This window comes from Thermomyces dupontii (assembly GCF_041956625.1).
Source record: "Thermomyces dupontii strain NRRL 2155 unplaced genomic scaffold VTN31scaffold_3, whole genome shotgun sequence".
NCBI lineage: Eukaryota > Fungi > Ascomycota > Eurotiomycetes > Eurotiales > Trichocomaceae > Thermomyces > Thermomyces dupontii.
In genome coordinates, this window is record NW_027192309.1 from 1,855,583 (window position 1) to 1,874,462 (window position 18,880).

Here is an 18,880-nt window from a genome sequence, read left to right on the forward strand (position 1 = left end):
TAAGAGGAATAAATCGTTGATCTGACAATGATTCTCCGCAGAGGGGAGATGTAACCAAGACGGAGCCTGCAAGTAAATGCATGTGTCGCCAGGATTCCGACGAGGATGAAGAATTCACGGCAGATCGGCATGAATTTCTTCCTTCCCCATCCCAGAAGGCAACTTTAACGGTTGCAAGCTCCAAGATATGCCTTACAATCGCAACCATCCCGAATATGGCCGTTTGCGCGGAGCTGTCGGTGCTAAACATTACCTCTGCAAGCTCAGACGGCACACGAGTCATGTGACATGACACGCTAATCCATTCTAGGAAAATGACACAGCTTTCTGGCTTGGCTCCTGTCGCTAGTGGCAGAAACGGAAAGCGGTGAAGCCAATTGCCAAAAGGCAATCCAGTTGATTCTCGCGATGAGGAACTGGCGGTTCCACCTTTGGCTCCAGAAGACCACCGTGGGTCCCGTGTTAGTCTACTGCCGACCCAACTCGAGTGAGATCGCTACTTTGAGTGAGGACAGATTCGCCATGGCCGAGTCTTTCCAACAAGAAGTGGAGGCCCTCCGAAAACGGTTGCAGGAAGAGGAAGAGCGGCGGAAAGAAGCAGAGGAACGACAGAAAAAGGCAGAGGAACGGCAGAAAGAAGAGGAGAAACGGCGGAAAAGGGCAGAAGAAGAAGCTCAGCCCACGACTTTCGACGAGCTGCTGAAAGCTACGCAAGTACTCCTTTTTGATCCGTTGAAAGTTGGAGAGCCAGCAGAATCCACACGAGGAACGATCGCAGCACGGCGTGAGAAACTCTGCCCGGAAGAAATTCACGAATGGTCAGACTTTCCGAATGAGCTGAGAAAGATCTTCGATGATGTGTGCAGGTTCCTGAAGCCGGCGGACAAAACCCCTCCTCGGCTGTTCAGTTCGATGAGCTATTTAAGAGGGCTTTCGCGCACGAAGGCCACAAAGCCAATTTGTAGCGAAAATGACCTCGATAACTTTGTGCGCTCGGCTGTGGATGAATTTGTGGAGATGATCGTCCAGGCACTTTGTGATGATCCGGACGCCAAGCAGCGATTCCAACTGCCCGACAGCATCCGCTTTCAGACACACTACCCCAGAACGCTAGAGGAGGAAGCCGAAGAGGACGAACGGTCGGGTACGCGGCGGCCCCTGCCCGACCGGTATTGCATCCATCGAGTAGATGGAGATACCGAGTATCCGGTGACAACGTACGAGTTAAAGCCGCCACACAAGCTCGACGTTCAGAGTCTCCGGACCGGGCTCCGGGATATGGATTTCGTGAGGGAGGTCGTCCAGCAAGACACGACGCCTACCGACAAAAATGAAAACGCGAAAAGCAGTGCGGAACGACTGGTCGGGGCGACTCTGAGCCAGGTATATGACGTGATGATACGGGAAGATTTGGAGTATTCATACATCTCGACTGGCTTTGCCTTTGCGTTTCTTCGCGTGCCGAAGGATGAATTCTGGAAGCTATACTACTATCTCTGCGAGCCCAGCGTGGATGCATATAAGGAAGGTACCGATATCAAGATAGAGAACACGGCGGTCGCGCGAGTTCTCTGCTTTTGCTTGATGTCCTGCCAGAGCTCCCCCCCTCGGAATCAGGTGTGGCGGAATCAAGCAAAGGCGCGTCTTCGGACTTGGGGTGAGCACTATAATGCTCATTTGGCGCAAGCTTGCGACACTCCGCGAACGCCACCGGGTTCAGACCATACGATGTCTGGCTCGGAATACGTACCATCATCACCTCCGTCGGAGCGCGTTGCAGAGGGTCGACGTATCGTGACGCGGTCGGTGGCGAACCGCTGCAGGCCCCCGGAAAACTCCCCTTCTCGACCACCCCACGCTGACAGTTCTGACTCCGACAATGCCCCGACCGCGCAGGGCCGGAAGCGCGGGTTCAGCCAAGTAATGTCATCTCCGACAAGCGAGCGCGCATCGTCGACTCCCTCCACGCGGGCGTCCACACGACGCCACGGCGATTCGAGCCAGCAGCACAGCAATCGCTTCTGCACGCAGCGATGCCTTCTTGGGCTACAACATGGCGGTCGACTGGATGACGCATGCCCAAATGTTAGCCTCCATCGACAGGGATCAAGAAATGCCCCACCGTTCTCGAGCAACGGCGTCTCCGAGATGGCGAGCTGGAGGGATGCCGGTCGAGGAATGACGGGCTCCCTGCGTACGGCGTCGTAAATTGGTGTGGCGTCTGGTTTCCTTGGATGCGACCTGAACATGCTCCCGATGCGCAACGGGCCGCCCCAATGGAGAATCAACAGAATGCGACCTTCGAACGCTATGGATGTTCCCAAACTAGTGAGGATTTTGAAGTGTCTAGCCCCCTGTCAACAACCCTTTTCTCTTTCTTCCGATAGTGATAGGAAAGCTGTCCGTGCCACCCTAAAGGACGCCATAAGTTCTTGGTGACTATGAATTAAATGTCTGGTGATAGGTACAGTGTCCAATTGCCAATCTAGATTCTGTCGTTTCTGCTGACTGTATCAGCCTTTCGCTGAAGTCAGCTTAAACCAGGGCGCTTAGCGACAGCTCCAGGTCTAAATCTCCGGAGAAGGGTGAAAATGTTTTGCAATAATGGGGGACGTGCAGTATGTGACAGATCGTGAAGCCAGTTCTGAACTTGCGTAGATGGCAATAGCTAGATGGTTAATGGCAAGAAGTCTCACATAGTCCTCCATTTCTGAAATCTGATCATGGAGGTTTGAATAAGATTTGCTCTGGCTCCACACTTTAGATGAAAACCCCTGCTCGCCAAGCCAGAGAGGATGGGTCGGGCTCCACAGTTTAGGCGAAACCCCTTCTCGCCAAGCCAGGTGGGATGGGACGATGGAGGCGCGTGCTAAGTATCCGTACAGCGCAGACAAACTGTGCAGACAGCTCCATCATGGCCGCAGTCACAAAGGAAACTCTGGGTCGAAAGAGAAAGGCGTCACCATTGGATAGAGAATACCCAAGCCGCCGAGCGTTGGAGGAGCGGAAGGTACAAAGCATGACGATGGCTGAAATCGAGGGCAACCGGGAGCAGAGGTAGCAATGTTATCCGCATGACGCGGAATAACGGAGGGCTTACTTGATCTCAACGTTCATGCCACGTTCCCAACGTTGGAGAGTCTGCATGGAGAGTTAGGGGCGCCTTTTTTGATACGACTCTTCTCTATCTGCACACAGGACGGCTCGATCCACAACGGAAGCAAGGTCTTCACACTGCGCTTTGATATTCTCTCGACGTAGTCTTTACAGTCTGTTAACGGAACCTAATTCATTTATTGCATGACTATCCGGATCCAGATGCTGCTCCCGGATCTCTTCTCCAGCTGTGCCGCTTATTCTGAGACACTAAGGCAATAGTTCACTGAATCTATTCTCGACACCAGGCAAATCCACCATCGTTCGGGTGCAAATGCCAGCCAATTGTGTCCCTCGCAGTCCTAACGACAAGGACAAGCCTAAGGACTGCCCAAAACCCCTTAAGTCTAGCCCTAACGGCCGTAATCCTTACCAAATGTTCCTGAAGAACCCCAAAGGCCTAACCTTGATCACTAATGACCCTGAGCCTAGCCTTAACGGCCCTAAATGCGCCCATCTACAACATGGAATCAGATATCATAGCTATTCAAGCTAGCATCAAGCGTACTATCCCCGCATTTTGGGTTGGTACTATGAAACAGCGGTCAGATATCGTGGTCAATTCAATTGCCACGCTGCAAATACCGGAATATTGAGTAATCATCTCAAAACGATGGTACACGTACATTGGAGTCGGGAAAGGGTATGAGGTAGGTGATTCATCCAGTTGCTGAATCAATCCTTCGGAAGGAACGTACGTTTTTCGCTTGAAATATTCTCTTCTACGATCGGTTTTGTTCGACCATTACACTTCCCAATCCGGGTCCGGGTCATCATGCAATCAATGCATTCGGCCTCGATAGAAGAGAGCAACAAGGATCCTTACTAGACTTCGTCTGTTTTCGATGTCGAAGAATTATCTTTCCGGATATGTTTTGGGAGCAAGATAGGCTAGAGTTACATCGACAGGACAGCACCGAAAGATTCTATCCGGGTGGCCTTTTTGAGCAGGGCGACTTGGAGGGTTAACACGTGCGTCTCCAAGCCATTTTTAAGAAACGTCGGCAATATCCTTCAACTAACATCAATAGGCATTAATTGCATAGTTCAAAATAGATCAACTTCCTTGTCCAATCCAGCTTCGTACTGGGGATACTGCGAGGCGGCGGGCAGCACCGCATTGTCCCAGAGAACTGTTGATGGAGCAGCTGTGGACGCCAACGCTAGCTGTGGGTGACTCATGTAGTTTGTTTTTCTCCGTAGTTTTCCACGGTTTGGGGGCATTTCAGACGGCCGAGGAGGTGGGATATCCTTGGACGATTGGACGCTGTCGCCCGGCCGAGGGTTATAGGAAGCCGACCCGTCGAAAGAGTCAGACCGACTGGCTGCAGCAATTGGTGAATGAAGACTGCGAGGGCCAAGCTGCTGACACTGTGGTGGTGGTGGTGGTGGTCTCATTGTGTCAAGCAAGGTAGGCGACCGGTCTATGGATGAGGTCAGGGACGGCAGCCCTGGCAAAAGCCCACCGTTAGAACTGGCCTCTGGAGGCCACCCTTGGCCACCTGTGATGGTGGTTTTCATCCTTTCTGAATCGCTTTCAATTCCAAAATCGGGTCCTCCAAGATGAACTTGAGTGACGCGGATGACGGTGTCGCCAGCTAAGAAATGGATACTTGTAAGTTGGTGTCCAAAAGCTCGGCCTATGGATACACTTACGTATCTCTCCCTTTTCGTACTTTTCTTCCATCAGCCTGATTCTGTGAATCTCATCCAGAATAAGCCATCTTTCTGGCGGTGTAATTTGTCGTCGCACATCCAGGGAAGCTTCATGAAGCTTTTCTGCGGTAATTTGGTGGCTTTCCCGAAGTTCTCGCAGGATATGGATTAGGAGACGAATTCGCTCTGGAAAAGGCTCAGCAAAAGCTTGATTTGAACCCCTTTTTCTACGGCAACATACCTTCCTTTAGGAGATGATCGGGCTCTCGATGAGTCACACCGGCATGCCACCACGGCGGCTTTGTAGCCTCAGGGTCGAGTTGCTCGGGTGCGTTCCCACCGCCGGGTAGACGCCCATTATAAGGGTGGTGAACTTGTTTCCGCGGCTCAACCATGCGGATATATGCTTGGCAATCACCCTGCAGTTCAGCTGCTGGAAAACTTCGAGAGCTCTCCAATAGTATTTTTGCATCCGACGTTCGTCCCCCACACATATCGCGGTCCAAGAAGCGGGGGGTGTTAGTGTCGCAAGTGCAGTGGCATTACTATTCATTCCCTTTCCATTCTGTCGATGACGCTTGCTTTGATTTATCGGGAGAAACTCAGCCAACAACTCTCGACGAGCTGCTGAAAGCTACGCAAGTACTCCTTTTTGATCCGCTGAAAGTTGGAGAGCCAGCAGAATCCACACGAGGAACGATCGCAGCACGGCGTGAGAAACTCTGCCCGGAAGAAATTCACGAATGGTCAGACTTTCCGAATGAGCTGAGAAAGATCTTCGATGATGTGTGCAGGTTCCTGAAGCCGGCGGACAAAACCCCTCCTCGGCTGTTCAGTTCGATGAGCTATTTAAGAGGGCTTTCGCGCACGAAGGCCACAAAGCCAATTTGTAGCGAAAATGACCTCGATAACTTTATGCGCTCGGCTGTGGATGAATTTGTGGAGATGATCGTCCAGGCACTTTGTGATGATCCGGACGCCAAGCAGCGATTCCAACTGCCCGACAGCATCCGCTTTCAGACACACTACCCCAGAACGCTAGAGGAGGAAGCCGAAGAGGACGAACGGTCGGGTACGCGGCGGCCCCTGCCCGACCGGTATTGCATCCATCGAGTAGATGGAGATACCGAGTATCCGGTGACAACGTACGAGTTAAAGCCGCCACACAAGCTCGACGTTCAGAGTCTCCGGACCGGGCTCCGGGATATGGATTTCGTGAGGGAGGTCGTCCAGCAAGACACGACGCCTACCGACAAAAATGAAAACGCGAAAAGCAGTGCGGAACGACTGGTCGGGGCGACTCTGAGCCAGGTATATGACGTGATGATACGGGAAGATTTGGAGTATTCATACATCTCGACTGGCTTTGCCTTTGCGTTTCTTCGCGTGCCGAAGGATGAATTCTGGAAGCTATACTACTATCTCTGCGAGCCCAGCGTGGATGCATATAAGGAAGGTACCGATATCAAGATAGAGAACACGGCGGTCGCGCGAGTTCTCTGCTTTTGCTTGATGTCCTGCCAGAGCTCCCCCCCTCGGAATCAGGTGTGGCGGAATCAAGCAAAGGCGCGTCTTCGGACTTGGGGTGAGCACTATAATGCTCATTTGGCGCAAGCTTGCGACACTCCGCGAACGCCACCGGGTTCAGACCATACGATGTCTGGCTCGGAATACGTACCATCATCACCTCCGTCGGAGCGCGTTGCAGAGGGTCGACGTATCGTGACGCGGTCGGTGGCGAACCGCTGCAGGCCCCCGGAAAACTCCCCTTCTCGACCACCCCACGCTGACAGTTCTGACTCCGACAATGCCCCGACCGCGCAGGGCCGGAAGCGCGGGTTCAGCCAAGTAATGTCATCTCCGACAAGCGAGCGCGCATCGTCGACTCCCTCCACGCGGGCGTCCACACGACGCCACGGCGATTCGAGCCAGCAGCACAGCAATCGCTTCTGCACGCAGCGATGCCTTCTTGGGCTACAACATGGCGGTCGACTGGATGACGCATGCCCAAATGTTAGCCTCCATCGACAGGGATCCGGCGGCGACCAGCATCAGATCAATGCTTCGGAACTGGTGCAAGCTTTAAAGAGACAGCTCGACCAGGACCCGGAGCACTACTGCACGCACATGGGCGGCTGCGGATCCTACGGAGCACCATTCAAGATCACATGTGCCAGGTACGGATACACGATCTTCGGAAAGGGGACCACTTCGTATCGCTGGAAGGACGTCTCTCAGGAGGTCGAGGTTTACCGGATTCTCCGGAAAGTGCAGGGATCCGCGGTCCCTGTGTTCCTTGGGGCTATTGGCATGGCTCAAACTTACTATCTCCATGGCATTGGGGACATCCAATATATGCTGTTAATGGGCTGGGCGGGTGAGAAAATCCACTCGGTCGGCGCCGGTTCGGATCTGAGTGGGGAGATTATGCGGTCGAAGGAACAAATTAAACTGTGCGGGGTGGTGCATCTGGATCTGAGGTTTGAAAATATGCTTTGGAACCGAGAGTTGGGTCGAGTCCTTATCATCGATTTTCACCTCTGCAAGATCATTCCCCGATCTAGGAAAACCCTGGGTCGAAAGAGAAAGGCATCACCACTGGATAGAGAATACCCAAGCCGCCGAGCGTTGGAGGAGCGGAAGGTACAAAGCATGACGATGGCGGAAACCAGGGGCAACCGGGAGCAGAGGTAGCAATGTTTATGTGACAGATCGTGAAGCCAGTTCTGAACTTGCGTAGATGGCAATGGCTAGATGGTTAATGGCAAGAAGTCTCACATAGTCCTCCATTTCTGAAATCTGATCATGGAGGTTTGAATAAGATTTGCTCTGGCTCCACAGTTTAGATGAAAACCCCTTGCTCGCCAAGCCAGAGAGGATGGATCGGGCTCCACAGTTTAGGCGAAAACCTCTGCTCGCCAAGCCAGGTGGGATGGGACGATGGAGGCGCGTGCTAAGTATCCGTACAGCACAGACAAACTGTGCAGACAGCTCCATCATGGCCGCAGTCACACCGCTCTGTTGTATTCATTGGTCCAGATTCTTGTTCACCAACCAGAAAGGAAAGGCCATATGGTGAGGCCAGAAGGCTGAATGACTAATTCTCTCGGGGAGGCGTGCTAAGTATCTATACTGCACCGACAAACTGTGTAGACAGCTCTATTATGGCCATAACCTGGCAATCCGGTGTTCATGACTTGCAGGCCATTGCATAGGACTAGAACAGCCGCTGAATTACCGCATATGGTTTAGGAAAAAACCGTAAAGATGTCTATGAAGCATGTCTTGGCTTGGATATTTACCCGACGCCGATTTCACTTTCTCTGGTGTCTAGTGTCCTCAGGGTTCTTTCGACCTCATACAGTTACTGGCATAATGGAGCCGGATGAGTTTTTCCAGGTATTGTGCGAACATAAAAGCATTCTCGAAAAGTATCTAGGTATACTATCGAGCAACGACGATGGACTGCAGAGGGCATATCGCTTTTTGTATTGCTCCGAAACGCACCTGTCGAAATCAACGCAGAGTCGATACGCCCATCTAGAAGCGCTGAGCCGTTCCGAAGCAATCCATGAAATTTCGAAGACTTTGTTCTCGTCGCTGCATCTGTGTTTGTGACAAACCTCTTGTCTATTGGCCGAAATGAAATCTTTCCACGCATAGAGCAATGGTGGGAGGAGCATCCGCCTTCGGAGGAGTTTGAGGCACATGTGAGAAGCATACTATGCACGTTGGAAGAGCAAAGACGTCAGGGGAAGCTGGTGCAGCGTAAGAGGCTTTAGCTGTTCTCTCCTCATCGATACTAATCATGGCCTAACACTGCTAATTTTGTAACTGTAGCAGTATCTTGTCCCAAACAGCACACCAGCAGAAAAAGATTGATTCTTCGACACCAGAGACAGATGAGATCCAGTAGAGTTTCTTGTCGCTTTTCTTGTATCCGAGATTTAATGCAATGATTGCATGGATGCCCGGGCCTAGATGCTGTTGCCGGATTGTTCTCCAGCTGGCGCCATTTGTTCTGAGCCGGTACAGACGAGGCTGTTGTCAGAAGGGAGGCTGCCATTGGCCAAATACTTAGGCTTTAAAATCACTTATGCAAAGATCCAGTTAAGCCGGTACGGCCTCCATTTTATGAGTGCATAATCGTTGCCTAAAGTATTCGTGGGATACTTCAGAAGGCGGAAATCATTCCGGCCTACGACTATGTGTTTTGCATCGAGAATAAATTCCCTCCTGTCCAGGACTTCTCAGAGTGTTTCCCAAGGCGAGCCAACACAATTCTGCACATTTGTATTGTCAGTGCTCGTCGAGGACCACAATCCAGTTCCATCCGTTTGAGGTCTCGGTATGTGGGTGTCGTTCACCGCGTTCTGACCGTAACCATCCTTCATTAGTTGACACGAGTTGCAAAAAGTCCGAAACAGCAACGGCTACGGAGGATACGGGGATGTTTCCGGTAGCTTTTTCGAATTTCACGGATTCATCATCCATGCCCGCGATATCCGAGTACCTGGAGAATGAAGTGTATGGCATTTACGCCGGTCTCGTGATGTTGGAGAGAACGTGCATTGAAGCTGTCCACAAACGATCCCAGAAAAGGGAAAAGCTCTCTGACTCTCAGTGGCAAACGCTTAGTGAACTCCATCAACGTCACTTTACGAACATTACGACTTATTTTTAGTGGCAAGTCACCCAGCAGCAGGTGTGAGTGAGAGAGAATTTCCAGAAAATGTTTCATTGCCTGCGCGAATGTGGTGGTACGGGATTCACGCGCCGCTAGAACTGATGCGCAGCCGACTGCCCGACTCCCTGGAGCATATGATCACGTTTATCCACGCCACGTATTCAATGCTGACCCTTTTCGTGGAAAACGTGCCCTCCTTGGAGGCAACCTGGCTTGATATCGAGGCGGTCGGGCGTATATACGGTATGGTGGTTCAAGAGAAGGGCCCCCTGAACCGCGAAATCTGGTGCAAGGTATCCCGATCGTGGTACATGCAGGCCGCAGACAAAAATCCGGGAGTCGGCCGTCTCCAGCACCATCTGGCGGTGCTTTCACGGCCAAACATTCTGCAGCAATTGTTTTATTATTCGAAGTCCTTGGTTAGCGTTGAGCCGTTCAGGTGGTCCTCTTTCGGCCCCTTCTACATCCAGAGGGACCGCCGCAGATAGAGCATTTCCCTGCTCTGCTTATCAGGTTTGTTACTGCGCATGGCGTGTTGTTCACTAGGGGGATGTTGTCTACGTTCCTTGCAAACGCCAGATTCTTCTTGCAGAATCTTGATTCATTCATCGGACAAGTCGGTGCGCATTTTCGGGGGCAGGGCGCCCAGATTAGTCGGATCTCAATCGCCGCAATCTTCGACTTTGGTCAGCCTGACGCGCGCATCCCAAAACTCTTTGATGGAGAGACGACCCAAGCCCTTTCCCCTTCTGACAGGGTCAGCAAGGCCCGGGCATATTGGGAAGCAGCGCCGGACAGCCAAAAGGCTTCTGAGAGGCGGGACAAGACGCCGTTTGATGTTAACTTCAAAGATACCGATCAGGTAGTATCCTATGCATCGTTTTTAGCCTTTTCTACGCTGAGGGTCATCCTCTCTCAAAGCGGAAACAACCACATTTTACCCGCACTCCACGTGTACCTGGCATTTCTTTGGGCTGCTGCGTTGGTTCCTGAAAGTATGCTCTACTTTCAGGCTGACGTTCCTTGGTCTCTACTTTGTGCCAATTTGAACTTAGTCTTGCGGTTTGAGACCGATATAGAACCGCTGCGAAGAGGGGATTTTCCGATGGGTGAGGCCGGCACCAACAAGCAACTGCCAGAAGATTTTTATATCAGGGGCTATTCGTGGAGTCGTCTCTACTACCCCCAGGACTTTTTTGTGGATATGTCGGACGAAGAAGCCCGGTATATTGAAATGCCCTCGTTCATTATCACACGAGCACGGAGGTGCATATGGTTAGGGCTCCGCATTGCAGAGGTGAGTTATGACTTAAACAGTCGACTAATCACCCATTTCTAACCCGAAAAGTTGGGTCGCTGGATCACGTACGATGCCATGAAAAGGAGATTTGCTTCGACAGATTTTGCAGACATGTTAGAATGTGGATTTACTCATCACATTCAATAGCATCGATGAATTAGAAAAAGTATGTCATTCTGCATATAGTTCGTAGTGCTTCAATCCACAGGCAAGCACATTGAACTCGACGAATATATGATGTTTGCTCGAAGACTCCAGATCTTTGGCATAATCTGCCGAAGCGAATTTTCCGGCTTTAGTATCAAATGGGATTCAGTATGCCAACTTTCCAGGTTAACAAAAGGCAGTCTGATGAGGTAGAATTCACATACCGTCAGAAAACCAACAAATGTTTCAGCCTCGGAAGTTTGTTCCGGAAGCTTGTGGGTCAAGCTTTAAGTGGAAAGCTGTCCGGGTGAGACTAATGCGATTGCGAACGTAAAGTCAACCAAGATGGCAGTGTCACTCGTATCGGGGGTTGCGTGGAGGTAACCTAGTTCACAAGAGCAGGATAATTTTATGAACGATCAAGTTCCTTCGTAGACTTCTAAATGGGAGGAGGGCGTCGTCAACAATTCAAAACATAAACACTCACGAGACTGATTGTCGTCCACTGTAGCCAGTCGTGTCTGAAGGGGAGAAAGAAAATATGAGGACAGGCGTGGCAGATTCAGATAAGAAAGTACCGATTCATGCTCTCTTCAACCCAAAGAACCAAGAGCTTCAGCAGCAGACCCCGAAATCGAAAAATCAGCATCAGTTAAACTGCGCGCAAACAGAGCTCTCCCATGATCAGACAAATTTCAATCATGGATTGGGGAGGAATCTTTCCGAAGAGATAATCCTTGACCTCCGCATGTCGACGAATTCAGACTATTGGTTAACAGGACCATCGACGGGATGAATCGGTTCCGAGTGCATCGAGTCGGGTACTGTCCAACGAACGCGCGTGCGGCCCCAGTTACACCCAAGAGGAAATGTACTTCGTCTGGTACTACCGCGTCGACCTAGGGAAGACTTGGAAGGAAGTCCAGCGATGTTTTAACCGCCATTTCTACCATCGTGGCTGCCCCGGGCGCAGCATACCGAGTCTTCAGGCCAAGTTCTACCGCTTCATCAAAAAGAAATGCCCCACCGTTCTCGAGCAACGGCGTCTCCGAAATGGCGAGTTACTGGAGGGATGCCGGTCGAGGAACGGCAGGCTCCCTGCGTACGGCGTCGTAAATTGGTGTGGCGTCTGGTTTCCTTGGATGCGACCTGAACATGCTCCCGATGCGCAACGGGCCGCCCCAATGGAGAATCAACAGAATGCGACCTTCGAACGCTATGGATGTTCCCAAACTAGTGAGGATTTTGAAGTGTCTAGCCCCCTGTCAACAACCCTTTTCTCTTTCTTCCGATAGTGATAGGAAAGCTGTCCGTGCCACCCTAAAGGACGCCATAAGTTCTTGGTGACTATGAATTCAATGTCTGGTAATAGGTACAGTGTCCAATTGCCAATCTAGATTCTGTCGTTTCTGCTGACTGTATCAGCCTTTCGCTGAAGTCAGCTTAAACCAGGGCGCTTAGCGACAGCTCCAGGTCTAAATCTCCGGAGAAGGGTGAAAATGTTTTGCAATAATGGGGGAATCTGTGTACGGTGTTATGTGTTTCTTCAACGAAGTTCAACCAGAGGAGTTGTCACTAGAACACAATACAAGGCAAGCTGTCTTGAGAAAAGAATAATATCAATGCAAAAGATTCGACTCCAGTGCCGGCCAGTCTTTGTCAATGCCTCCCTCCATTGCAGGAAATATAGAAAGATGGGTAGTAGTAGCAGAATTTGCTGTTTCTATCCCATTACATGGCCGGCTCAAATTAATTAAAATGCACAAACATTTCACCTCTTCAGACAACCTGGTCTATCCAGACTATGGTTCCTTTTCGGACCATCTGGTCTGTTCAGACTGTGATTCCTTTTCAGACCCTCTGGTCTTTTGAGACCATCCGGTCTGTTCAGACTGTGATTCCTTTTCGGACCCTCTGGTCTTTTCAGACAACCTGGTCTGTTCAGACTATGATTCCTTTTCGGACCATCTGGTCTGTTCAGACAACCTGGACTGTTCAGACTGTGGTTCTTTTTCGGACCATCTGGTCTTTTCAGACAAACTGGTCTGTTCAGACAACCTGGTCTGTTCAGACTGTGGTTCCTTTGCAGACCATCCAACCTTCTCAGACAACCCCATCTGTCCGGACCATAGCCTCGTTTCAGAGCATGTGAGCACGTGCGCACGATTACGTTGTTCTATTGCCTGACCTGTACATTCATGGTGCCTTGAGGATAGGACGGCGGCCTTTGATCACGTGCGTCAGATTCGCGTACTGTACAGTCTAGGGGCACTTCAGTGTGTGGTCAAGGTCGCAAAGGTTCTGATCAATCTTGAGGATTCTTGGCGTTCTTGGCGCTATGTTTTGAAATGTGAACTTGAAACGCACAGCCCTTTCCTCCAGACGGACAGCCTTTTACAATGTTTGTCTCCCTGTCTCGCCTCGGTTGAGTGTTACGGGAGCGTGGATGGTTTTCTGTATTCTGCATGATGTTCCGCTGACGGTCTCCGCGCAGGCTCATCTTCGGGGTCTTTTTTCCATGTTTCGATGCCCTGGTCCGCAGATTCTCGCGCTGCGACAGCGCACCAGGCGTCTGTGAGGAACCTTGAAGCTAGGTACGGTAAAACGTCTATAACCGTCTATCCAAAGCAAGCGATACACAAGACACCATAAGTACGGTAGAAAGGAAGTCGTAGAGGAAGCGAAACTGAGTATTCGCAGTGGCCATGTGACTGCAAACCCCTAGCCACTGCCCGTTACTGCTGACCTGGGATAAGGATTTTATGCAGGCCAAATCAGCGTCTTCCGTCCAGCATCTGTATCCAGGTGACGTAGATGCCAGCCTTGTGTTCCGGAAGCCGGCTCCATCCGGGACATTCGCGTTTCCCGGCTCAGGACTCCCAGGACTCCAATGGGTGGGCTTTACATAGACGGCAGAGCTGTACTAGCGGCCTCTCTGGAGAACATTGTCTAACCAGTAGACCAGGCAATCCACATCGTTGGAGGTAGTTCTCCATTTTTTCGTTCTGGTCGCGCCTGCCCAACAGGTTTCCAAGCCACAGCCGAGTGTTGAGATAGTGCAGGGTCATCACTCCCTGTTCCAAAGCGACAGCTCTGACAAGCCTCTGCCTGGAGCCAAGCTGCAGTTTGTTTCTCTGGAAGATCACGCAGGCTGGCCCGGTATTCGTTGCTATCAAAGATGAGGCGCCACTACCCATAGTCGGTGGTTCAAGAGAAGGGCCCCCTGAACCGCGAAATCTGGTGCAAGGTATCCCGATCGTGGTACATGCAGGCCGCAGACAAAAATCCGGGAGTCGGCCGTCTCCAGCACCATCTGGCGGTGCTTTCACGACCAAACATTCTGCAGCAATTGTTTTATTATTCGAAGTCCTTGGTTAGCGTTGAGCCGTTCAGGTGGTCCTCTTTCGGCCCCTTCTACATCCAGAGGGACCGCCGCAGATAGAGCATTTCCCTGCTCTGCTTATCAGGTTTGTTACTGCGCATGGCGTGTTGTTCACTGGCGGTGTAATTTGTACGTTCCTTGCAAACGCCAGATTCTTCTTGCAGAATCTTGATTCATTCATCGGACAAGTCGGTGCGCATTTTCGGGGGCAGGGCGCCCAGATTAGTCGGATCTCAATCGCCGCAATCTTCGACTTTGGTCAGCCTGACGCGCGCATCCCAAAACTCTTTGATGGAGAGACGACCCAAGCCCTTTCCCCTTCTGACAGGGTCAGCAAGGCCCGGGCATATTGGGAAGCAGCGCCGGACAGCCAAAAGGCTTCTGAGAGGCGGGACAAGACGCCGTTTGATGTTAACTTCAAAGATACCGATCAGGTAGTATCCTATGCATCGTTTTTAGCCTTTTCTACGCTGAGGGTCATCCTCTCTCAAAGCGGAAACAACCACATTTTACCCGCACTCCACGTGTACCTGGCATTTCTTTGGGCTGCTGCGTTGGTTCCTGAAAGTATGCTCTACTTTCAGGCTGACGTTCCTTGGACTCTACTTTGTGCCAATTTGAACTTAGCCTTGTGGTTTGAGACCGATATAGAACCGCTGCGAAGAGGGGATTTTCCGATGGGTGAGGCCGGCACCAACAAGCAACTGCCAGAAGATTTTTATATCAGGGGCTATTCGTGGAGTCGTCTCTACTACCCCCAGGACTTTTTTGTGGATATGCCGGACGAAGAAGCCCGGTATATTGAAATGCCCTCGTTTATTATCACACGAGCACGGAGGTGCATATGGTTAGGGCTCCGCATTGCAGAGGTGAGTCAGGGCAACTACCAGCGCTAGCGTGCAAGAACTTCTGAAGGTGATTTTCCACTGTAGTGTTTCATTCCGAAGACAAGCTAATTTTCATGAAGCATGAGTTCATCTCAAGTGCCAGTCCTTCATGGATCCTTAGACGACATTTCTTGCAAGTTATTCCATACGCTGGAAACTTGGAAGGGAAAGGTGGTCGATTTCACCGCTACGATTCTCCATACGTTGATTATAGCTGTATTTCTCTGCTCTTCCAGATGTCTGGAAACTAACACCTTTATATACAAGACAATAAATCCCACAACTTGACAAGATAAAACATGTATTAGTAGCAAATATAAAAGACAGGCTGAACAGCGCTGTGAATTTTGAAAGACAATGACAGAAAGTGAAGACAGAGAAGTGGATGATACCCAAAGGTAGCGTCTTGTCCAGAAACGGTACCGTATTGTACCTCTCTCATCACCTGGCAGCATGTTTCATCTTCAATTCTCCGGACGACGACCATAGACAACATAACTGCGAGTATCGTGGTTAATTTCACATGTGTCGTGTTATGGCTCCAGGGATACTCACAACGAAAACATCATATGAACACGGTGGTTCCGGCCGTCACTCCGGGCTTGGCTGGCAAGAATCGTCACTTCTTCCTTCGTCCAGTTCTTGTACCGCGTCAAAGCGGCAAGGGCGACGGCTTCGAAACCACTCGCTTCAGCCTGTGCTTGGTTCCAAGCACCTATTCTCTTCTATAGAAGAATTAGTACCTACTAGTGATTGCTGGCGAGAGAAAGCTGACAAAATAGCGCTCCTTTGGCCAGACGCCGTAGGGAACCAAAAACTTCTTCACCTGGATATCCACAAAACCGGCCCTCTTGAACCACTCCTCCAGCTTCGGCCCTGGACAGACCTCATAGCCGGCCATTTCAAATGCCCCGTAGACTTCTCTGTAGTACTTTTCAAGGCATGTGCCCTTGAGACTGTCGTCGTCGGAGAATGGATTGGGGTCCCAGTCCTGGAACTCTACCCAGCCGCCAGGCTTGACTGATCTGCTCTCTGTTAGAGAAAAGGCAAAGAAAATTCCAAATGGCATACCGATAGCACTGCTTAATCAGTTCCTCGTAGTTTCTGATTGACAGAGCGAGGAATCGAGCGTGAATATAGTCAAATGGGTTATCTTTATATGCCCAATCCGATTCAATGTCATCGACCACGAACTTTAAGTTCGGAGGGACCCTGCGAGTTCCCGTCAGTCGAGCAACCCCTCAATGGTTCTTTAGTCAGACTGACAATGCCGGCTGAGTCGGACTCAGGTCGCATCCGATAACCTGAATTTGTAAAGCCGGTTTCAGTATTGTGTACATCTGGCATCGCTCTTCGTGATATTGTTTCCTTTACCTCAGCTTGGGGGTGTAAATCCGCTATAATGATGTTAGCACCTTCGCCGGCGGAACCCAGCAAACGAACTTACCAAAGTCAATGGCCCAGATGCCCGTGCCAGTTCCCAGGTCGATCACCCGCTGCGGCTTTGTGATTGGAGCCAAATATAGTCTCCGCCTTAACATCGTGAGAAACATCTCGTGCAACATGTCGAGGCGGTCATTTTCAGTCTCGTCATTTGGAAGAAGGTATGCTAGAGAATGACGATCAGTGTACAGACCTTCGATGATCAGGCAAGACGTCAACACTAACATCCATCGCGGTATCCATGATACCGACGGCCGTTTTCATGTCGATATTCAAGCACCGACGAAGTTAACGACGCAGTGTACGACGACCTATATGTTGTCAGCAAGCTTCCGCATCCGGACCTTACGTCACGTACAGTTCATCGCCATACGATGAGTCGTTCTCATACTACGCATCCCAGGTAAGAAACGCATCTAATATACCGAAGATATCTCATACCGACGTATCCACTTCAACGTTTGTCGGGTCACGGTCTGCATTGTCGCTCCATTCCTGAGAGGGCATTTCCGCCTGGTGGAATGATTCCTTTCTTAATCACGGGACGCAAACGAATCAGAGGATCGAGAATTTTGAATATGTACGAATCTGGAGGCGTCCGTAGGGAAAAAAGTTCAAATCCAAGAGCTGGCTGCTAAAGCTACCAGTGCTTTTATATAGGTCGGTTAGATGGTCTTGGTTGGATTTCTAAGCTGCGATCAGACGAGCGCCAATGTGCTTTTCGTCTAAGTGCCTAGTTTTGTTGGTTAGAGCACGCTGCGAGCTGCAGCGCCATCCGAGCCGCGATTAGATGGTCCAGACTCCCGAGCGTCAGAAGGTCTCCACCGTCCAGGCCGCTTGAGAACCATCAACGTGGTTGGAGTGCTGAGGACTGGTGGACGATTTCCGAGGAGCTTGTTGATTTCTGGCGAGTCGAGCTAATCGGATATGAGCAATGGAAATGCGAGAAGGGATTTGAATATACGGGGCTACAAGATGTCCAAAGTAGTGGTTCTTTTTTTCCCAATCGCCAGCTATGTGTGCCGAGACCGGTGAGCTGCCGGACATTAGAAATGGGCGATTCGACTGCGATCAGCCGCCGCAAGTGAGACATAAGGTGTTCGATCTCCAGTGTAGCAGCAAAAGCCTGGAGGTGAATGGAGCGCCGAAGCCAAGGACAGAAAAGAATAAAGGTTTTCGTTGTGGTTTCTCGAAGAGCCGAGACTGGTTACGCGGGGCAGTTAGAGAACCCGTCAGCTGATCGACCAACGAAAGGACATGATGAAGATTCAGGCTCAAGAGCCTGCTTAACAAGATCCTGTGAGGGAGAGCTTCCAAGGGCTTTCACTGAAAATCGAGTCTTGACAGATCAACACCTGAGCTGCCTCATCTTCTGTTTACTCTTCCGTGAATCCATCCCACCTGGCTTGGCGAGAAGGGATTTCGCCTAAACTGTGGAGCCCGATCCATCCTCTCTGGCTTGGCGAGCAGGGGTTTTCATCTAAACTGTGGAGCCAGAGCAAATCAGACCCTCTGGTCTTTTGAGACCATCCGGTCTGTTCAGACTGTGATTCCTTTTCGGACCCTCTGGTCTTTTCAGACAACCTGGTCTGTTCAGACTATGATTCCTTTTCGGACCATCTGGTCTGTTCAGACTGTGATTCCTTTTCAGACCCTCTGGTCTTTTGAGACCATCCGGTCTGTTCAGACTGTGATTCCTTTTCGGACCCTCTGGTCTTTTCAGACAACCTGGTCTGTTCAGACTATGGTTCCTTTGCAGACCATCCAACCTTCTCAGACAACCCCATCTGTCCGGACCATAGCCTCGTTTCAGAGCATGTGAGCACGTGCGCACGATTACGTTGTTCTATTGCCTGACCTGTACATTCATGGTGCCTTGAGGATAGGACGGCGGCCTTTGATCACGTGCGTCAGATTCGCGTACTGTACAGTCTAGGGGCACTTCAGTGTGTGGTCAAGGTCGCAAAGGTTCTGATCAATCTTGAGGATTCTTGGCGTTCTTGGCGCTATGTTTTGAAATGTGAACTTGAAACGCACAGCCCTTTCCTCCAGACGGACAGCCTTTTACAATGTTTGTCTCCCTGTCTCGCCTCGGTTGAGTGTTACGGGAGCGTGGATGGTTTTCTGTATTCTGCATGATGTTCCGCTGACGGTCTCCGCGCAGGCTCATCTTCGGGGTCTTTTTTCCATGTTTCGATGCCCTGGTCCGCAGATTCTCGCGC

General features: G+C 50.8%; 4 protein-coding genes across 4 annotated transcripts; 2 read left to right on the forward strand and 2 right to left on the reverse strand.

The window, feature by feature from the left end:
- Positions 1-4,203: 4,203 nt before the first annotated feature.
- On the reverse strand, positions 4,204-5,207 carry VTN31DRAFT_4164 (uncharacterized protein; the record flags this gene model as incomplete). Its single annotated transcript, XM_069404522.1, has 3 exons — positions 4,204-4,754; positions 4,813-4,998; positions 5,054-5,207. The coding sequence occupies 3 exons, from the start codon at positions 5,205-5,207 to the stop codon at positions 4,204-4,206; spliced, it is 891 nt and encodes a 296-aa protein (XP_069261487.1).
- A 4,357-nt stretch (positions 5,208-9,564) lies between these two features.
- VTN31DRAFT_4165 (uncharacterized protein) lies at positions 9,565-12,241 on the forward strand (the record flags this gene model as incomplete). The annotated part of the gene is made up of 6 exons (XM_069404523.1): positions 9,565-9,938; positions 10,046-10,494; positions 10,555-10,796; positions 10,848-10,864; positions 10,947-10,965; positions 11,726-12,241. The coding sequence occupies 6 exons, from the start codon at positions 9,565-9,567 to the stop codon at positions 12,239-12,241; spliced, it is 1,617 nt and encodes a 538-aa protein (XP_069261488.1).
- Positions 12,242-14,211: 1,970 nt separating this feature from the next.
- On the forward strand, positions 14,212-15,224 carry VTN31DRAFT_4166 (uncharacterized protein; the record flags this gene model as incomplete). The annotated part of the gene is made up of 3 exons (XM_069404524.1): positions 14,212-14,339; positions 14,414-14,457; positions 14,518-15,224. The coding sequence occupies 3 exons, from the start codon at positions 14,212-14,214 to the stop codon at positions 15,222-15,224; spliced, it is 879 nt and encodes a 292-aa protein (XP_069261489.1).
- Positions 15,225-15,679: 455 nt separating this feature from the next.
- On the reverse strand, positions 15,680-17,165 carry VTN31DRAFT_4167 (uncharacterized protein; the record flags this gene model as incomplete). The annotated part of the gene is made up of 10 exons (XM_069404525.1): positions 15,680-15,713; positions 15,771-15,940; positions 15,991-16,240; positions 16,287-16,427; positions 16,482-16,519; positions 16,590-16,612; positions 16,663-16,824; positions 16,884-16,969; positions 17,017-17,048; positions 17,100-17,165. The coding sequence occupies 10 exons, from the start codon at positions 17,163-17,165 to the stop codon at positions 15,680-15,682; spliced, it is 1,002 nt and encodes a 333-aa protein (XP_069261490.1).
- Between the last annotated feature and the right edge of the window lie 1,715 nt (positions 17,166-18,880).